This window comes from Alligator sinensis, unplaced genomic scaffold, assembly GCF_000455745.1.
Source record: "Alligator sinensis unplaced genomic scaffold, ASM45574v1 scaffold652_1, whole genome shotgun sequence".
Taxonomy (NCBI): Eukaryota; Metazoa; Chordata; order Crocodylia; family Alligatoridae; genus Alligator; species Alligator sinensis.
In genome coordinates this window covers 2,645,266-2,666,950 of record NW_005842010.1, presented here as the reverse complement: position 1 = coordinate 2,666,950, position 21,685 = coordinate 2,645,266, and the positions used below count along the sequence as shown (strand labels likewise).

The 21,685-nt window shown below is 43.5% G+C and overlaps 1 protein-coding gene and 1 long non-coding RNA gene across 2 annotated transcripts in view; both read left to right on the top strand.

Annotated features, from left to right (window-relative positions):
* The window catches only part of PRKG2 (protein kinase cGMP-dependent 2), a 65,877-nt gene extending 56,939 nt beyond the window's left edge, over positions 1 to 8,938 (top strand). Inside the window, exons 15-19 of the mRNA XM_014519110.2 lie at positions 600 to 763; positions 1,443 to 1,565; positions 2,546 to 2,608; positions 6,276 to 6,342; positions 7,217 to 8,938. Of these exons, the coding sequence (XP_014374596.1) occupies positions 600 to 763; positions 1,443 to 1,565; positions 2,546 to 2,608; positions 6,276 to 6,342; positions 7,217 to 7,312 (513 nt within the window). The 3' untranslated portion in view covers positions 7,313 to 8,938. The remainder of the gene's footprint in view (positions 1 to 599; positions 764 to 1,442; positions 1,566 to 2,545; positions 2,609 to 6,275; positions 6,343 to 7,216) is intronic.
* Positions 8,939 to 16,067: 7,129 nt separating this feature from the next.
* LOC112549976 overlaps positions 16,068 to 21,685 on the top strand; it is a 16,854-nt gene continuing 11,236 nt past the window's right edge. The window contains exons 1-2 of the long non-coding RNA XR_003093637.1: positions 16,068 to 16,212; positions 17,419 to 17,494. This is a non-coding gene — a long non-coding RNA (uncharacterized LOC112549976). The remainder of the gene's footprint in view (positions 16,213 to 17,418; positions 17,495 to 21,685) is intronic.

Sequence of the window (21,685 nt, the reverse complement as noted above, 5' to 3'; positions counted from 1 at the left end):
TAGTGACCAGACTGTTAACCAGTGTGCAGGAGTAGAAAGGGGAGAACCATCTTTCTCAGATAGCAAAGCAGGTATGGAATTGCTCCTGGTTCAGGCTAATAGCAGGAGTTGGGCCTATAGCTAGTGAAGTGGAAGATAGAAATGTGTGTGTGCTGGGGGAATCCTTGGTCCTCTTGATTGTGGCAACAAACCAGAAAGGGGCATCAGAACACAAATCAAGTTTGGGGTATTTTTTAAGCCTGAAACATACCTCTTGAGGACAGTGGACTTCCTCATTCATCTAAGTGAGGTGTGAATGCTGAATGCCAGGGGAAGCAAACATGGAATATTTCCGCCCAAAAGGAGAATCATTCAGAAAGTTGTAGATGAATGTAAACAGGGGTTATAATTTTATATTATTCAGTTACCAATACCATAATATTGCTAACACAGCTAAGAAACTGGTTGAAATTGCTACTTGATCCTTCATAGTAAGCAGGTGTAATTATCTCAACTGCAGCACTCCCTGAAGTTTAAATGCAGGAACTACTAAAACAATCAAGAGAACAGAGACTCTTTAGGCAAAACATCTCTGAAGTTCACAGTGTCTGTCCTATTAGGTTGATTTTGGATTTGCTAAGAAGATTGAAGCTGGACAGAAAACCTGGACATTCTGTGGCACTCCTGAGTATGTAGCTCCTGAAGTCATTCTGAACAAAGGCCATGATTTTGGCGTGGACTTTTGGTCACTTGGAATTCTTGTGTATGAACTCCTTACTGGAAAGTAAGTGAATGCTTTTGCAATCATTTCTATCAGAGTTTACTTTTATATCTATTTAAAAAACCCTATTAATATTAGGGAATGGTTCGCAAAATGCTACACCTTCTTTTTTCCTTTTACCTGAATCTTATCTGCCCAAATTTCAGAAATAGCTGAATTTCAGATACCCTCAAACTAAGAGTCAGATGTTGATAAAAATATGGTTCCTTTACTCTCCTCAGTCCATGGGAAGGGTTCAGGGTGGCTGGTGTAGAATTTCCTCATTGAGCAGATGAATTGACTCTTGTGCTAGCCATTCCCATAAGTAAGGTAAGTGATTGGTTTACAGGAGCTGTATTATATCAGGGAGTGGGTATGGTAGAACTCCATACATCTATGCAGTTTTGCTAGTGGCATAAAGTCCTACCACAGACCCTGTGCTGATGGCTTAAATTAAAACAACCCTGAAAGAGTTTGAAGTAGCAATAAAGATTGATCCCCATAACCAGTGACCACTATCTAGCAATCTGGTGTTCTCCAGCTCTGAGCAGATTGGCCCTGCATATCTTAAATGGTCACTAATGCAACTTGTTAAGGAAAAAAAAAAATTTTTTTTTCCCATAAGCATAGATATTCTTCTAGGTAAAAGATTTTTAGATTCATTGAGTGTCTTTTAATCATATTGTTTTCTTTTTTCCTCTAGTCCACCATTTTCTGGAATTGATCAAATGATGACCTATAATTTGATTCTAAAAGGCATTGAAAGACTGGATTTTCCTAGAAAAGTAACAAGGAGATCTGAGGATTTGATTCGCCGACTTTGCAGGTATAGGGGGCAAATGATATCAAAGCCATGGTGGGGAGGTAAAATACTTAATCAGAATTCAAGCTCAGAACTGGAGTGGTAAGTGTTATCACCTACAATTATTTGGGTTTTATAACATCACCTATTTTGATGGTATTTTTATGTGCGTCTGTGATCTAAAGATGCTACAAATTCGTTTTGAGGTTCCCTAGATTTCCTTACATTAGAAACTCTTATGACATCCTAAGGTGTTTCCATATAACAGTGTTCAATAATTAAATATGTGATTTTTCTAAAGTGACTTACAGTTCATTGAAAGCAACCTCAATGCCTGAAGCTATTCTTGAAAAAGGGATTTAAGTTAAAAACTTCCAAAACATCTAGGCATAAGTCAGCACACTGCTCCAGAACCAGATCCGAGAGATCCAGGATAAGTTATAAAAAAATTTCCCCTGATTAAGACCTCCTAGCTTCTGTGGAGTTGCTCTGCAGAGCTTAACCTAGTCAATACCTGGAGGAGAGTGCACAGGGCACATTGTATATGTAGTAGTTATGAGGAGGATCTGCACAGCAGCAAATGTTCTGGCTCTTGCCATCCCATCTCTGTTCTGTGTCTAATGAGCAGGGTCTATTCCAAATAATAAATAAATGATAGGAGTATACCTCCTGCATACTAACCCCCACTCCACTTTTCCTTCTCCACAGTGTAATACCCCAGAAAGCTTCTGCATGCACAGAAGCTCAGGGCTGGATTTTTTTATATGAATAACACCTAGTTACTCAGTCCACAAGGCTATGTATCACATGCAAACACCTGTCTGCCTGTCCAAATGAAGGGTTATGTATGCTAATAGCTTGGAATGCAAAATGTGTATGCACAATAAAGACTTTTTGCAATTTATTATTTTTTCTCTATAATATTTGTGAATTAAGTAGGATTTAAGCAATGCAAAAATCTTTATTAGAAAATATTTCAATATATGTATAAATCTTTCTTTAAGGCAAAACCCTACAGAAAGATTGGGAAATATGAAGAATGGAATAAACGATATTAAGAGACACAGGTAAATGAGAGATCTGGGAAGAGCAAGCTTAGAGAGAGAAGCATTTGAAGCCAGAGGTATTTGTAGGCCTTTTATTTTAGACCCAGATCGTGCAAACCCTTTATGGATGTGTGAAGATTTTTTATGACTTTGTTAGAAAATGTTTTGTAAGTTCATTCATTCATGATCACAAACAAAATATGTGGCTTACACTTATTCTTGGTTAACCACCTAGGGGAAGAATTTTCATTCTAATTTTCATTCTTAATGCTGAGGAATGATTTGATTATTTTCAAAATGGGAAGTATTTCTTTTTTTAATATAGTTTTTCTTTTCCTTTTTTAAAATAAAGCCTGTATCAAGTAAGGATTTAGCCTTGCAAAGCAGGAAGTCACAGAGAACTCCGTGAAGTTTATTGTTTCTGAATTTTATCTGGAAGCACCTCAGATACTACTGTTATAGCCAGCAATATAAAATCCCAAAATAGATAGAATAGTGTAACTTCTTATGGGATATGGTAGGAGACCTTGGTCTAGGGGTTTCATCCTGCTCTCTCAGTGATACCTGTGGTGGTATCAGAATCATCTGCTTTTCCAGACCTACCTGCTGTTTGATCTGAAAACAAATTGTAAATATCATCTTAAGAATTATAGTTAAGAGAGTCAAAGCAACTCGGTGAGTTTAGGTGAAAATTCTACTTAACTTTGTGTCTAAACCACCAGACTGCATTTGAAAATCTCAACCAATATTCTTGGGATGTTCTTAGGGTGTTTTATTGCTACCCAGTTTTTAATAACCATCAACTTGCTGGGTTGATAATGGTTATTGATTATTCATCTGCATGAATATAAATTGTTCAATAATGATACAATTGTTTTTGTTTCCCCGCATTGGTCTTCATATAGTACCACATATGGTTTTTAGTAGGTATTTCAGATTTTGCTCCTGAAGACAAATTTTCAAAATCTGCTTCTCATTAAATCTTCAAAACCTTTGAGGGAGGTATTTGGTAGCCATGTTGGTCTGAGAAAAAAAAGAAATGCAAAATTCTAGAACTCCTGGTTCAGAGATGATACCTTTTATTAGACCAACTAAGAAATCTCAAAAAAAAATTATCTTTTTCTGCAAGCTTTCGGGCGCGCACACCCTTCCTCAGGCTCAGGGAAAATTAAAGATACAGTAAAAAGTCCCCATAGGTAGAAAAAAAACCTTTGAGGCATAGAGTCAGAATAGGTCCCCATTATGTGATTTTGGAATATTATGCATAGAAGTACCAGCCTTAATCTACCTAGCTCATGAGCCAGTGGTCCTGAAGGTAAGGCAGTCTGAGGTGTAAAAATGTAGGACCTTGGGTATTTATTCAACCAGCTAGCCCAGCCTAATGCCCATGCTATCACATTTTTATTTCTAGTGCTCAAGTTAGCTTGGGTGGGTCTGAGTGTTCTGGGATCCTACTTCTGCTTGCAGTGTAGAAGTACTTGCTAAAAGTTGAAATTTGAGTGTGGAGTAAAAAAGGTTTGTCGTATCCATGTGCATTTCAGAAAGATAACTTCTGGCACTCTTCCACTCAAACTCTGTATGAGCTGAGTGGGATTTTTTTCATATAAATTATTCATTTAGTTATATGCCAGGAGGCTGTATCATAATCATCTCTCATGTCTACCTTTTTTTACAAGCTACCTTCTTTATTTTTGTCCCCACATTTATCTTTGCTGCCCATGAATGATTTTTACCACAGTTATATTGTACTATTAGAAAATAATTTACAACAGGAAATGTTGAAATTCTAAAAAGAGATTTTCTGTTAAAGCAAGTGAGCCTCTTGTCACTTTAGACTATTGTGGCAATTTAGGGCCTGATCTGCTGGTCACTGAAATTGATGAATTTTTCTTTTGACTTCAGCATGCAATGAGTTAAGTTCATTACTGTTTTCAAGATGTCTTTTTATTTATTTTGTATCTCTGTCCCACAGTTGGGGTTTGGCAGTTTAACAGCTCTGAGGTTTTTTTTCTTCTTTTTTCAGTCTTAAGCTATTAGAAGTGGTAAAGTCCCTCTGTAATTTTCACAATTGTGGGTATGCTTTTGTGCATGTGCCCAACTATTTTATTTGCTGTTTAGGTGTACAATTTTGACATCTTATTTTAAGTAGGTGTGTCAATCACAGTTAATGTGCATGATTAATGCGTTAATTGGTTCTTGCATTAATTTTTTTAATGTGTTAATCATGCACGTGGCTTTGGAACCCAAACCCAGGCTCCACTCCACCATCATCACTACCACCTCTGGGCTGCCCAACAGGGCAGCAGTGGTGGTGCAGAGGAGCCACAGGGCAGCCTGGACATGGGGTCCGGGCAGCTGCAGCAGGGGTTGGGGGGAGGTGGCATGCACAGACGCATATGAGCAGCTGCAGCCTGCACATGGTGAAGAATGTAGCCTGGCAGTGTGTTGAGCAGTGCCCAACAGGTAAGTCTGTGGAGGAAAGGAGCATGTGGGAGGAAAGGGACAGGGAGCAGATGGAGGCCCCCACAGTGAGGGAGAGAGTGGGACAGGGGTAGGGGCTGGGGTGAATGGTGCCCTGGGGCTCAGACAGGTCCTGGGACGTAGCTGCGGGCAGCTCAGCCAGAGGTGTGGGGGGACGCAGCTCCCTGCCATTGTGTATGGGGTGGAGGCAGGCTACCCACTGTGGGCTGGGGCTCTGCAACCTGCTACTTTTGCCCTGGGAGCCGCAGGACACTGTTGTGCGTCCTGCAACTGGGTGGGCAGAGAATGCATAGCATGGCTAGCGCGTAGCTCCTGGGGCAAAGGCAGCAGGGTGCAGCCCACAGTGGGCAACCTGCCTCCACCCTGCACACAAATCTGGGAGGCACGTGACAGGGTACGCAATGGTAGGGAGCCTCCTGTGGGGGGGTACGCAATGGTAGGGAGCTGTGCCCACTCCCACACACCTCTGGCTGAGTCTGTCCCAGGACCTGCCCCAGCCCAAGGGCCCCATTCACCCCAGCCCCTACCCCGTCCCTCTCCCTCCCTCACCGTGGGGGCCTCAATCTGCTTCCCATTCCTTCCCTCCTCCATGCCCCTTTCCTCCTCAGACTTACCTGCTGGGCTGTGTGTGTGTGTGTGTGTGTGTGCACGCGCGTGCACCCCTGACTCCCAAGGCACAGCCCCCCCAACCCTGCTGCTGTCTCTCACTCGTGACTCTCAGTACCTCGCCTCCTAACAAGGCGTACAGGACCACCCCCTCCCCAGGGTATAAACCCCCCCACACACACCCATGGCCCCCACACTTTCACAAATTCTCCCCGCACACACATCCCACACCCACACCCCAACCATACAAACTACCTGCATAATTTTGCATAATTTTGAGTTTTTATTTCTGTAATTAAAATCACAATTAATTGCGTCTAATTTTTTCAATTGCCCAATTCATTGTGATCAAATTTTTAAATCATTTGACAGCCCTAATTTTAAGTGAATACAGTGATTTGGAAATTCCCTTCTTCCCTCGAATATAAAATACATATTGCTGAAAGTCTTTTTGCTTTTCTGCTCCTAGTAGTCATGCCACAAAGGCAGCTGTAATAATATGACCTCTTGCAGACTGTAATTTTAAAGAGTTTTCACAATTCTAAGCTGTTTATAATTTAACACCCCTAAAGTCTGCTGATATCTTCCCCTTTCTTATCAGGTGGCTGAATGGTTTCAACTGGGAGGGACTGAGAATGAGAAAGCTGATATCACCTTTAAAAAGAGAGGTATTAAACCTGTTCTATAATAACAACTATTTTACTTTTCTAGTGTTGTTCCACTTCAAAATTCTGTATGCACTATACAGTAATAACTAATACTAAATGCATCTTATTGCTTTTACCAGACATTAAACAAGTTAATTTAAAAACAAAAAAAGCAGAGCCAGTTAAATAAAATTCTTATTTTGGTTACATATTTTGCATTAGGTTTTTTCCACTCTCACAATAATTGTGTTGGGTGGAACAGAGGTGAAGACCACATTAGCTAGGACAGTAGGCATAAAATAGCTGGATGCTGGGTGGCCGTGACAGTACAGGGTATAAAATCACAATTTTTTTAATTCAGATTACACTGCAACACTATCTTGAACCAGTTTTCTGTTTTAACAATCTGTTGTTCTTTACCTTAAAATGACAGAATTTTGCTGATAAAGTATAGGCAGCTATTTCAATAACAACAACAATTTAATAAGCAACAATGTTGAAATTTGTATTAAACAGTTGGTGTGGCAACCCAAGTGCAGTGGTTTACTAGATACATACAAGATATATTTGGATCGGAATTGTATTCATTGTTGGCCTGATGAGTCAGTTGACTTTAGGTCAAGTGTTATATTTGGGAATACTTTGGAGTACTGTCTTGAAAGGCAATATTAAGTTATGAGGTTTACCTTTTGTATGCATTGTACTAAGTCATAGTTGGTGACTACTTTGAAAGAAGAATGATGTGGTTCTATTTAAAAAATCTTTGTCTTGGATCTTGCACTAATTTTTTATGTCTCTGTTGATAGCAATACAGTCACATGCACAATGTGACTGGGACTATTCTGAATCTCACTCCATTTAAAGCACCCTTTTGTTTTTGTTTTTGATGTCCTAGCTTGCTGGACCCACAGACTTCAGCTACTTTGACACCTATCCTCCTGAAGAAGGACACCCTCCAGATGAGCTTTCAGGCTGGGATAAAGATTTCTGAAAGATGCTACAAAGTTTGCAGATAATTTACTTGTAGAACACAGGATATCAGGACCATACGCATAAATCATAATTCCTCCCTCTAGTTGGTTTAGTAAAATCAAGGCATACTAGCTTGGTGTAAAATATTCTGTTTCTTGAAAAACAAAAGAAGAGAGCGCAATGAGCAAAATGCATCCCTTCATGCTTGCAGTTTAGACCATGTTGTACGTCTACCTCTTATTAGAAGTGCATTAATTGATTTGACAACTTAAATGTTTCTTTTATGAAATGCCTCTGTGAGCAAGATCAGGCACTAAGGATTGGATGCAAGCATAGCAGTATTTCCAGTGACAGGACCATGTTTTGATTATGAGGATGAAAGCACGTCTTTAGTTTTGAGGAGACCAACGGTACCTAACTGTGGGAATTAAGCTTCTGAAATGTCACTTCTTACAACCCTCATGCATGCTTGATTTTTTTTTTTTTTTTTTTTTTTTTTTTTAAGGCAGCGTTATGTAGAAAAAGAAGCACGTGGAAGAAATATTTTTTTCCTAAAAAATGTTTGATTTGACTTTGGACTAAAGCTAGAAGTGCCTCATTGTGGAAACAATCTGTCAGTATTAATCCAGTGTTGTACCAGCTTGACTGCATGAAATAGATTACAACAGGACAAATGAAAGTATAGATAAGAAATGAGGTATATAACTTGCAGAAGTTGCCCTATAATGGTGTCTGTAGTACTCATTCTCCAAACTGCATTCAAGCTAAGGATTTTGTTTTAATTACTTGCTTTATATATAATGAAAAGTTAGATGGGGCTGTTCCAAGTCAGTAAGCTTTAGCCATAATGGAAGGGGTTTTTATAAATACAGTATACTCAGTTGTTTTTCTAGAAGTTTGTTTGTTTTCTCGTTAGTATAGAGAATACAAAGTGACATCTGGCCCCATTCATATCAATGATAAAACTCATTGGCTGCAGTGGAGGCAGGATTTTACCTTTTTAGATCCACAAAGCATTCAGAAAGAATGAGACCCCAACCTCTGAGTAACATGATTTTTTTTAAGGAGGCACGTTCCTGTAGAAAGATTCTGAGCTATGACAGAGAAATAAGATTAACCCCATATCTTTGTTTTCCTTGATTAAGGGAATTCTGTCTGTCAAAACATTTGAAAGTGTTCTTTGTATTTTCTCCTATCTAAAAATCCTTTTAAAAGTGTCTAGTAATCAGTGAAATCATGACAAGGAATGTATAGCTTATATTGGAAAGAAGGCTTTACCTAGCTTTAAAGGAAGTTAATAACCATCCAGACACACTAACAAAAAAAATCAATCTCACTCTTCAAAGCCAGTTACTTTATGCTTGGTGATTTAAAATGTTCTAAACCAATAATTGCTTAATTATTGTATTTTTGCAAATTCCTGCATTCATCAAAACAAGGAAAAGAACAAGTTGAAATGCTGATTGAATGTCCTATGTTCATTGCTTAAACCAAAAGACTGTCTCTAAAATGCTTAAAAATGTGAGTTAACATTTTATCAGTGTTTAAAAGAATTAGCGGATTTATAACATGCAGTGTTTACCCTTAAACACTGAATTGGAGTTCATTGAGGAACATTAGAAAATTGACCAATTTTGACTACATCTGTAGCTAGTACAAATGTAATATTTTCATCCACATGTCGAGGGAATTTCATTTAAATTTTAGGGTCTTTTATACTATTTTTCTTCAAAATATTACAGCTGAAAAAAACAGAAGCCTCTAAAGCAGAGGTTCTCAAACTGTGGTTTGCAGACCACCACTGGTCCATGAGCTCCATTCAGATGGTCTACAGAGGCTGTGGAACAATCGAGAATATCTTGTAAGGGTACTTGTAAGGTAAGACTACTGATATTAAAATCTGATTTGTGTGCTTTGATTTGTAGAACAAAAAAAAGTTTAAATGGTCTGCTGAGACCCTGAGCAATTTTCAAATGGTCCATGGGGGAAAAAAAAAGTGAGAATCACTGCTCTTTTAGGTTGTTAGGTAGAACATCCCATAGAACTGTCCCTATTATGTATGCTACATTTGGCATGAGATGTGACACTTCTGGAGATAAATAGCTATTTCCTATTATTACATTGTGTTGGTTGGTTAAAGATGTCAGAGAGCTCTACTAGGAACTGATGCATCTCCCATTCATAAACAGAGGCAGACTTTAAAGCCATTCAGAGCCTGAAGTTGGCGCAGACTACATTAACTCATAGACTGGATGGAGTGCCTCACTGAAAGCACTTGAGTACTCTGGGATGTGAGTACTCTAGGATCTGCTCTGGTTGCACTTCGGCTGCCAGGCAGAGTTTAAAGGCTGATCACCTATGCAACTTTAATAGTCCTGAGAGTGCCACTCTTAACAGGCTTTCTCCCTGTAACATAAAGCTCCAGTGGGAGTCAGCAAAGGAGCTTGATCCTATGTTCATTAAAGTCAATGCCAAATTTTACATTAGCTTCACTGGTAGGGCTGGGAGCAGAACTTACTTGCTGAATGCTCGTGAACTTGCTTTTCACCTTGGTCTGGAATAGTCTGCATGGGAGGACCTCCTAGACATCGTATAAGAGCCATTGATTTGACATGTTCCCAGGGGAAAGTTGAATACAGGCTACTTCTGTACAGGAAGACAGACAGAGGCTAGGCCGATCTATTATATAGCTGAGTTAATTCATTATTTTTTGTGGCACAGTGGTGACCATTTAGTTTGTAAGTCTAATTGTTTTGTTCAAATAGCTTGCTATTACCACAATCTAAACTGAGTTGATAGAAGACTTCCAATCGACTGGTACAAGTGTTGATTCAAGCACTTGGAAAAAGACAATGTACATCTTGAATGCTTAATTTATCCACCTAGTTGCAAAAGTATTTTAGAAACTGTACTGCCAACAAAGGCCAGTGCAAGACAGTGATGCCCAGGCACAACCAAAGAGAGCATAGCAGAGCCCTGAGGGTGTGAATTTCAGATACGTGCATTAGCAACTAGTACCATTTAGCAATACCAAAGAGCATGTTTTATTTACAAGATTTAGATGAGCACTAAACATGTCTGTTTTTTTTACTGTAATCAAAATGATCCTGTTGGGAGTTTTGTAAAGTGTTTTTGAATGTATTTTTTCATTTTATTAATATGTAATTTTTAAAAATATATACATATATTTTTAAATGAAGAAACATGAAGTATGATAGATTTTCTTGCACATATTAATGTAGATCTGCCCAACTGTAAACTGTCTGTTATTTTTAGAGCAATTGTATAGCTTGTTTAACCCTTATTTGAGTATGCACAAATAAAGCTGACTTAGCCTGGTGTGCATCTTATGTTTATGTGGTTTCTAGGGCTGTCCGAAACAGCACCATTTCATTTCGACTTCCATTTTCCCATTTTGAAGGGACAGTGTTTCATTTTGAAGTTTTGTTTTGAAGCACTGTTCCATTTCATTTTGTTTTGTCGAACCTATTTCACTGTTTCGATGCGTTTCGATGTTTCGCCCATAGGCTATAATGGGGAATCATGAAACTGCCTATACCTTTGTCATTTCTTGCCTGATTCAAATAAAAACAGCAAAGAGGGTAGCCCCTGTGGAGGCCACAAAGCCTGTCATGTTTCAAGGAGATAGGTACAGGGGTTTCTGGGAAACTGCACCTCAAGCTGCTGACAAACAAAACTCATGATGTGCGACTTTGTGTGTGTGTTAAGGTGCGCCCTCACTAGCGCTGGGGCCTCTACATGACATGGTAGTGTTCCCCAATGAGGCCGCCTCCTCCGCTACAGCCTTAGCTTGGTCTACCACTTTAAATAACAACAGGTAATAACTTAGTAAGCAGCACAGTAGCACCAGCAGCATCTCAGGCAGCCAAGCTCCTCCCCAACCGGCTGCAAGGGATCTCTCCCTGCCAGTCCCAGCCCTGGGGCTTAGATGTGCCCAGGGCCCTGCCTCCTTCCGGTCAGCTGACTGCGGACAAGTGCTAGGGGTGTTAGTCTAAGGACTTGCAGACAAGATTCTTTGTGTCAATCTGGTATCTTTTACTAGACCAACTGAATAGTTGGAAAAATATATTTTAGCAAGGTTTTAGATTGAACAACCCTTCGTCAGGCTGAGGAAACACTTGCAGTTGGTATGTGGGCTGTTCCTGGATGGAAGGAATAGTAAAAAAGCCAGAGGCTGGCATGCAATGCAGACAAGAAAGCCATCCAGTGAAAATGGAAATGGAGGCATCGGGGTGAGGGACAGGCTGGGGTGGGGGGGTTATAGGGGGATGTAGCAGGTAAAAGGGGAGAGGTATCTGGGGAGTCAGATGTCTGTCAGGTTGTAGTATATCAGAATTCCAATGTCTATATTGAGTCCATGAGTTTCTGTACCTAGGAGGTTGATAAAGTGCAGTTCATAGGCTCGTCTGTGAAAAGTGGTTTGTAAATTCAAACAAGCACTGAACCTTACTAACCTCATCATCAGAAGCCAACTTCCTACAGCCCAAAACATACCAAATGGATCCAAGCCATGCCATGACAAGACATGTAAAACCTGTCAACAATACAATACATATCTCCATCAGGGCACCAAGTGCCCTGATGGAAATTACGTAGGAGACATCAAGCAACAACTGTGCATCAGAATGAGCACACAGAAAATCTATCAAAGACAAGAGCAGCACCTGTCTCCAAACTCTCAGGCCTGATCCTCAAAGGGAATTTACAAACCACTTTTTACAGACAAGTCTATGAACTGCACTTCATCAACCTCCTAGGTACAGAAACTCATGGACTCAATATAGCCGTCTGGAGTGAGAGGGGGACTTCCCTTTGGGCATGTTCCCACTGGTGCCAGGCTGAGGAGGAGCAAGGGTAAGGGGGTTGTACCTGCAAAGATGCATCATCATCCTGGTGGTGCTCATGTGTTTTGTTCCCTTGCCCTGGCTGGTTTTGTCTTGACAGTGCAGGCAGGGACATTAAGATGGCTTCAAATGCTCACCTAAAGTCCTCTTTATATTACAGTTGGTGCATCTACATGAGCTGCTTTACTGCACAGTAGATTAATTTACTGTGCAGTAAAGCATCACTGTTTACAAAGTGTAGGCAGTTACTGCACAGTAACTTAGTCTACTGTGCGGTTAGTTTACTAACTGCAATTAACCACACAGTACTTACTGTGCAGTAGCTGACTATATGTAGATGCTGACTGGGAGCAAATCTGTTCCCAGTCAGCCCCACCACCACAGGGCCATGCTCAGGCTTGCCTCAAGGGTATTGGTTTTTCCAGCCCCGTGGCTGGGATGGAGCTTTGCCTGCTCCAGGCTGGTCTTTAAACTCCTGGCATGCTTCTGGGGCCTGTGCCACCTGCAGCCTGCCTGTGACCATTGGGTCCCACAGCAGTGGCCTTGTGGCAGCCTCAGCAGGCTCATGGACTCCAGTGGTGGCCCCTGGGGCCAGCCCCACCACCTGGCTGCCTTCCACATCCTGTGCCCCTGTGCTGCAGGCACCTGCTGTACTTCAGTGGAAAGGGGCATTAAAATGGGTTCAAATGCCCACCTCAAGGCCTCTTTATAATACAGTGGGTGCCCAGGGGAACCTGAGAACCTGGCATGAGACCCTGAGCTTTGATGGCACCCCTGGCAAGTCCATGCTTCCCTGTAATATATGCAGCCATTTGAAGGGCCTATGCTACAAGTCTCTGACCCCTGTGGACAAGGAGGACATCACTGCTGCTATTGATGAATTTCTCTGCATGCAACAGGTCCTTGGCTGCTTAGCTTGGAGGGCATTGGCTGCTCAATTAAGTTCTGCACTGCCTCCCGCCTCCCTGCCTGGGTGGACCCCAGGGGGCATGGAGGAGCTTGGCCAGGCAGGGTGGGGAGCGGGGGCAGGGAGGGGAGGGCCTTCATGTGGGGCCCCTGGCTCCAGGTGTGCAGTCCAGAGATGGGCAGGAGAGATGGTGCAGGCCTGAGTGGCCAGGTCTCTGCCTCCCTCCCCCACCTCGGCCTTCCTCCCTGTTCGAGGCTTACCAGACAGGTATGGCAGGCATCCCTGGTGGCCTGAGTCTGTCCCTGCACATGGTGACAAGGTGTAGCTCCCACCGGTGTCCCGGGGTGCAGGGACATGGCCCCTGCCAGTCTGAGTAGTGGCTTCCCCCAGGGAGGATCTGGAGCTCATCACGGTGGCTGGTGCCAGCCCCAGGCTGTTCTCTTAGGTGGAGTTGTTCACTTGAAGCTGGCATGGCAGTCACTGGCTCAGGCTCCTGAGATACTGGACGAGGCCAGGAGCAGGGATACTGGATGAGGCCAGGCCCTGTGCTTGATACCCCAAGAGGCTTTCCCCCTGAGAAGACTTGTTGCTGCCAGGCTGTGGTGGAGGCTCCAGCAGGTCACCCATGCTGGAGAACATGGCATGGCTGATCCCAGGGTCCCAGAGAGCGAGGATGTGATCCAGCTGCCACATAAAGGGCATGGTCCTGTGGGCAGCCCCAGAGCGGCAGTTGCATGGACATGGTGCCTGGCATCAGGGAGGATGCCATTGTAGCTCGCTTGATGGCCTTTGGGGACTCTGCCTGTGATTCTGGGTGCTGCTGAGCCTTAGGAGGTGCCTGCAGCACAGGGGCATGGGATGTGGGAGGCAGCCAGGTGGTGGGGCTGGTTGGGTGGTGACTAGCTGGGTCTCTATGGGGAGGGGTGGCTGCATGGTGGTGGGCTACCACTCCAGGTGCAGGCACAGCTGGTTGAATAGCTCCTGCAATGTTACCCAGGTCATCCAGAAGGAGTCCACCCAGTGCTTATTAGGGCTGTGCGAAATGGACCCTATTCAATTTGGATTCGGATTCGGCCCGAATCGGGGACAGTGGTTCAATCTGTTTGTTGGTTCGGATCACTGTCCCTGATTTGATTCAGCTGTATCCGAATCTGAAGATTTGATGCTGATTCAGTGAATCAGCGATTGAGATACAGGCACAGCTTAAAATTTTTTTTTCTATATACCTTCAGGTAGCAGCGTGGGTTGTGATTGCTGTGGAGCTGGGGCACATGGAATGTCCCACAGGAGTGTTGGGGGGGTTCTCCAGCGTGCTTGGCAGGAAACGCGGAAGCAGACCAGAAGTACTTCTGGTCCACTTCCGGGTCTGCCAAGGAGCAAGCTGGGCCTCCTGTGTCCCCCCAAGCTTGGTGATCAGTCACAGGGGGACCCCAGGTGCCCCCCCAGACCCATGAGGCACCAGTCGCCAAGTTGGGGGGGGGGGGGGCACTGCCCCCCGTATGCTCCCCAGCGGACCAGGAGGTGGGCTGTATGGGCTTCTGGTCCACTTCCGGGTCTGCTGTCGAGCGCGCTGGGGAACCTCCTGTGCTTCTGTGGGACACTCCATCTACCCCAGCACTGCAGCTTTCAGAGCCCCTGCTACCTAGAGGTATGTAGAAAAAACATTTAAAGCTGCCTTTATGTTCAAATCTCCGAACCTGTCTGAATCAATTCGGAGGGTTCTGAATCGGTTTGTAGAGGTTAAAGGGTCCTCTGATTCGATTCAGAGATTCAGCCACCAAATCAGGCCAAATCTCTGCTGAATCGAATCAGGGACCAAAGCTACACACAGCCCTACTGCTTATCATCCCAGGTGTGCTGGGCAACATGGAGCCACCAGTCTTGGCTGGCACAGTGGGCCCACAGCTGGTGAGGCTGAAGCCCGAGGAGTTTGTGGAAGGCACCCATAGTGGCATCCATGTGAGTGTCATCATCATCATCCCTGCTAGGGTCCAGGCGGCAGCCCAGGGGTTGGTAGGGAACAGCCCAGGGTTGTGGGGGGCTAAAGGTGGGGCGGTGAGCCTGGCCATGTGGCCACACGGCACAGCAGGATGGACAGGGTCAAGGCTGATGTGGGGCAGGCAGCAGTCACTGTGGCAATGAAGCACAGTAAGCATGGTGGCAAGCAGAAGCCTGGAACACAGGTCACTGCTGCCAGGACTTGGGTGTGGAGCAACCATTACATGCTGGACACAGGCTCTGCAGACAGTGTCGTAGATGTCTGTGCCAGCACACTGCAGACTGCTCTGGGCCTGAAAAGCAGGTGGTCAGGGAACACTGTGCAGGGCTGCCTTTTAAATAGTGCCCCTGGCACCCAGGAAGATGTGGCTGGAGCCTCCAGCTCCCCTTACCTGCTGCAGGGGGGCGGAGCAGGGCAGGATGGTGTCTGGAGCAGGCTACTCCCACAAGAAGCAAATCTGCTCCCAAGAGGCTACACATGTAGATGTCTGCCCAGGGCTGATTTACTGCACAGTAAATTACTGCACCAAATAACATTAATTGTATGTGAAGGGCATTTGGGCTTATCTACACTTTGAAATGTATTAGCAAGACTGTACCACCATAATTGTACTGGCATAACTCCCCTTTTGGACACCCTTATTCTGCACTGACAGACGTTTCTCTGTTTGATTTATCTTGACTTGCTAAACCAAAAAACAAGAGCCCACATTGGAAAAAAGGAACTCCCACATGGAAAATAGGAGTATCCATATGCAGTTATAACGGTATGACAATAGTAGTATAATAGCTTGTAACTAAATGTAAATGTTCCTCTGTAGATAAGCTAAAAATGTAAATGAGAATTGGGCCCAGTGATTTTATATTGATTTTAAACATGAAAGGCAATTTGTGATATTAAGTTCTTGTGATAACATTTATATTTTTCTTTTGGGATTGACGTGTGAATTGTCTTCCTTTGTTCTTCTCCTTATTGGGCTGCAAGAGAGCAAAGAACAGGCTATTAACAGTATGACTCAGTGCAGATTGAAATACAAGCCAAATAAATCACTTCTTTGCTAATATAACTCCACTAAAGCCAATCAACTTACATCATAAAAGCCTAAAAGAAAAGGAAGGCATCTGAACCAAAAAGCTTTACGTTTCCAGGTATGTTGGAGCTGTTTCAGTCTACACTGGTCAGTGTATTTTCTATTTTGGATTTAGTGGAAAACATATTTTGAAGAAGTTTCTTACTATGAGGGTGACTAAGCACTCTGGCGCAAGTTTTCTTGAGAGGCTGTGGAATCTCCATCACTGGACATTTGTTAGTACAGTTCAGAAAGCCACTTGTCTGGGATGGTTTAGACAAGGATGGTTCTGCGGGAGCTAAATGATCTCCTGAGGGCTTTTCCAGCTACCAGAACTCCTTTCCACCTTATAATTGTACATAGCAGCCTTTTAGCTACTCTTCTATTGGAACTTCAGAGGAGGAGACTTTTAATAGTCATGTGTAAGAAAAAAAGCAGCAAAGGGAAACCACCAGTCCCTAAAATGCTCATGCAGATGGTATTTCTCCCATGTACAGGCATGTTCAGTTGGCTTAAAGATGTGTATTTCCAGCACACCTTCCTCTGGCTTTTCCTTTTTTTTTAAGACGGGAAATGCTTTTGTGTTTCAAAGCAGCTTTTTAAGGGTTCACAATTCTTTAAGAAAGGCCACATACTATTCATTCTGATTGGTGCAAAGTTATAGTTAGCTTTTCCAGGGTCCATTTGACATCACTGTGAACTATATGATGAATGGGCGTCCTTTTTAAAAAAAAGGATTTTATTCAAATAGGCAGTAATAACTACTTAGAAACAATTACATGCAAACTGGTAACAATCAGCATAGCCTAGAAGTTTCATCAATGCGTCATGTCTCAAGCAATGGAAAAGAAACTTAAATGTCCATTAAAGTTCTGTTTGACTGATACAAATTAAAGGAACAGGACAGGGTCATAGGAGTTATATTATAGGTATATAATAAAGCATTTGCATTGAACCTTGCTATTCTGAATAGCACTGTCACTCAAGGGCGGATCTAAGTCAAATTCCTTATCAGTTGTGAAACTCTCTGTATTAGAAACTCAGATACAGATCTGAATTTTTATAATGGTCAAAAAAGCATGATCCCAGAATTCAACAGTGCCAAGCCATGATCATTATAATTCAATTTGAATCTTGTGGTTTTGACCTTTCTCTCATGATGGCTATTGTTTTGTATTAGGTAGCAGTTTAAAAGATTGCCACAATATGTATTGGACCAAATCTTGCTCTTACTTACAGTGAAGTATTGAACTAAAGAGTAATATGGTACTGTGTTTCTTCTCAGGACTAAGATCTGCACTCCATCTAGTGGTGATTGAACTACACTGGCTACACATAACGGATGGTGACAGAAAACATGGGTAAGTGTTTTACTGAAATGATGCAAGCAATCAATGCTTTAACAGGCACAGAGAGATGCATAGTTAACTCTTCTAATTCCATCCATCCCAAGTCAGTAAGGCAGAACATTTGAGCATGCAGGGTAACCAACCATGCTAGAAGGAAATAAACATTTCATTTTAAATAGAAATAGATTGAAGGAATTCTTGGTTTTCTGCTGTATGTGGTTGCTATTTTATTTTCCATGACCAACAATAGCCAGGGAAACATGTATATTCTTTGTGTAAAGTGACACTGTTTCTTATGAACTTTGTTTTAGTTTAACTCAAGCAAGAAATTCAAAACAACACATGTTGTATGTAAAAACTTAGAGTAATTTAGAAGGTGGCTAAATAATTTATGTATATATTTATTTAAGTTTACATGATGCACCTTCTCAGTGCTACAGATATATGAGCTCTAAAACCAATGCAAGTTGACCCGATGTCTGTATTAAACTACTTTTCCTGAGAGCTTTCTAACTTCTCTCAATCTTTCCTAAAAGCCCTGTGTAAATAGTAATGAGGTAAATAATAACATGCCCCGAAGTTCCACCACCTCAGCCTCCATTGTAAAAAAGGGGTAAATCTCATGCCTTAGACCTTTCAGTGGGAACACTTTGCCTTCAGAGAATATTTTAGGGAGCTAACATGTCCCAGATGATCTCAAATGGGCTAGAACATGAGGGAGGAAATCAAGAAACCCATTCTATTAAGTACTTTATTGTTCAAAATCAATACCTTGTATTGCATCTGGAAATGGATTGGGGGTCAGTACAGATGCTGATACACAGGTGTAATGCATACCTTGGGGGACAGCACCAAGCAGATGGACAGATGTATTCTACATCAGATGAAATTTCAAAACAGTTTTCAGATGCAGCCCTTATTTTTCAGGTGTAAGAGTAGCTTCAGACAGCACCACTGTAATCCAGTCTAGAGTTAAAAAAGACATTTGTCACCAAGGTTAGGTCCACTTCCTAAAGAAAAGGTTGTAAGTCTCTGTTTATGAACACAGCCTAGACAAGTAATTTGAACATCTAGAAACAGCTGGAGAACAAAAACTCTGAAGTTGCAACTGTAAGGCTGAGAACAACAATCAGTCACCTTTCCCTTCCCTCCTACCTGTCTTCTGCCCATGGGGTGGGGGACAAAGTCTATCTAAAGAATCTAAGGACTTTTTGGCACCCCTATGAGGGAGGGTGGTGAGTTATTCCCTTGTCACAAAGGAGAATTGAGGGGCAGAGTTACCATATTTAGTCGAATCCAAAATGAAGTTTTTTCCTCCAGTCAACATGAAGGAGAGAAGCAAATCTTGCCTTCAAAATCCAGCTGAGGTGGCAGGTGGCTGCTGTGACTCCCCCAGCTCTAGGCCTGGAGCAAAGCTGGAGCTGACTCATCACCTGTCGGGCCAGGGTGGCTTGTGCTGTTCAGGATGGGGTGCACCATGGGGGAAGTGCAGGAGAGACAGCGTGGGGCAGATTCACAGTGTGCGCCCTCAGTGGAAGCATGGGGGAGACTGCACAGCCTGCCCCTTCCCACACTACCACCTTCCCCAGCCACTGCTTACCTTTTGCTCTGGCTCTGACCCTAACCCCAACCTCAACCAGACTTGAAGTTGCTGCCACTGCTTCTGTCTGGTGAGGCTGGGGCTGACTGGTGGGAGCCATCATTGCTGAGTTTTCCAGAGCTAGAGCTGCCTAAGAATGTAAGTGTGGGGGGGAAGCAGGGGTTAGGGAGAGCAGGCAATAGATAGGCAAGTGGCTAGATGGAGCAGGGACTCAACTTTAGTCCAATTAATTTTCTAACCAAATAGACTCCTAAAATTGTTGATTAATGTTAAGAGGGAAGAAAATTGATTTCTCAGACTGTGACAGACTCCTGAACTGTGTTGAGTTTTCATTTTCATAGTTTTCATTTTTTACCACAGAGGTGGTTGCATTTCCATGCTAAATTAAGTGATCCTCAAGTATACTTTCTTTAAGCATTTAGGATCTGCTGGCATCATCCTAACCGTGCAGGTGTCCACTCCACAGTCAACTAGCATTAATGAGAATGGGATGAGACACAGTGTCAAAGGCCTTCTTAAAGTCCAGAAAGACTACATCCACAGTGACAACACGGTTCTGTGGGTAGATGTGATATCTTTTATTAGACCAACTAAATAGTTAGAAAAGTTCTTTACAAGCTTTTGGGCACAAACACCCTTTGTCAGGTCTCCCTATGATGAAGGGTGTTTGTGTCCAAAGGCTTGCAAAGAACTTTTCCCCAACTATTTAGGTGGTCTAATAAAAGATTCATAGATGTTGGGGGCTGGAAGGGACCTTTCAAGATCATCAGGTCCAGCCCCCCTGCTAGCTAACACAAACCCAGACATAATGGGGCTCACTGAAACTTGGTGGGATCCAACACATGACTGGGCGGTGAACATCAAGGGTATAGGCTGTACAGGAGGGATAGGACAGGGAGGAAAGGTTAGGGTGTGGGGCTCTATGTCAAAGAGCAATACATATCCTCAACAAACAACACTGGCTCAGAAGAGGGGCAGACTGAAGTGCTCTGGGTCAAAATACAAGGGGGTCAGGGGGAAAGGGACTTAATGGTGGGTGTCTACTACAGGCCACCTAACCAGGGAGAAGAGAGAGACTGGGAATTCTCAGGTCAGCTTGCGGAGGCAGTTAAGTCAAAGGATGTGGTGATCATGGGTGACCTAAACTATCCAGACATCTGTTGGGAAAAGCAGTCATCCAGGTCTGACTGCTCACGTAGGTTCCTAGCCGAGTTACAGGACCTCCATCTAACCCAAGAGGTGCACAGTCCCACCAGGGGAAATGCCTTGTTGGACCTGGTCCTGGCCACAGGCGATGACCTGGTGAGAGGACTGTGGGTGCTCGACCACCTGGGCGATAGTGATCATTGCCTACTGGAATTCACCATCCAGCACGAAGTGTCAAAGGCCTGCAGCAAGGCAACAGCCCTGGACTTCAGGAGGGCGGATTACCGTGAGGTAAGGAGACTAGTCGGGGAGGCTCTGAGGTCTTGGAAGGGAGGGGAGTTGGGAGTCCAAGAAGAGTGGTCGTTCCTTAAGGAGACAATCCTCCAAGTCCAAAGGGTGACAATCCCAACACGAATCAAAGGGGGCAAGAGTGCTCAAACGCCCCCATGGCTCACCAAAAGCATCCAGGAATGTCTAAAAGCTAAAAAAGGAGGCATACACCCAATGGAAGGGAGGGGCCATCACCAGGGAGGATTATACCTCCTTGGCTTGAGATTGTAGGGGGGCTGTTAGGAAGGCTAAGGCGGAGATGGAACTGGGACTAGCAACCCGGATCAAGAATAAGAAGTCCTTTTTTAAATACATAGGGGGTAAAAAGAAGGTACGGGGTAACGTGGGGCTTCTGCAGGACACGCTAGGAAATCTGGTGGTCGCACCAGAAGACAAAGATAATCTCTTTAGCAATTTCTTTGCCTCCATTTTTCTGAGCAGGGACCAGGTCATCCCTCCCACCGGGATCCCCGATGGTACCAGGGGAGGCACAGCCAGGTCCAGGGTCAGAGAGGACCTAGTCAGGGAACTTCTGGTGGGATTAGACGTGTTCAAATCAGAAGGTCCTGAGAATCTCCACCCAAGTGCTGAAGGAATTAGCAGAGGTCATTGCGGGACCCCTGGCATGGCTTTATGAGCATTCATGGTGCTCTGGCAAGGTGTCAGAAGACTGGAAAATGGCCAATATGGTCCCCATTTTCAAAAAAGGTAGGAAGGAGGACCCAGGAAACAATAGGCCCATTAGTCTTACCTTGGTCCTGGGGAAGCTCTTTGAGAAAATTATCCAGGAGCACATCTGCGAGGGACCAGCAGGGGAGTGTATGCTTAGGGGCAATCAACACGGGTTCATTAGAGGCAGGTGCTGTCAGACCAACCTGGTGGCCTTCTACAACCAGGTCACAAAAGCCTTAGATGCAGGTGTCATGGTAGACGTAGTCTTTCTGGACTTTAGGAAGGCCTTTGACACTGTCTCTCACCCCATTCTCATTAAAAAGTTAGGTGACTGTGGTGTCGATGCCTACACGGTCAAATGCGCCACTAATTAGCTGGAGGGTCGCACCCAGAGAGTGGTGGTGGACAGGTCATTTTTGACCTGGAGGGATGTGAGCGGTGGAGTTCCCCAGGGC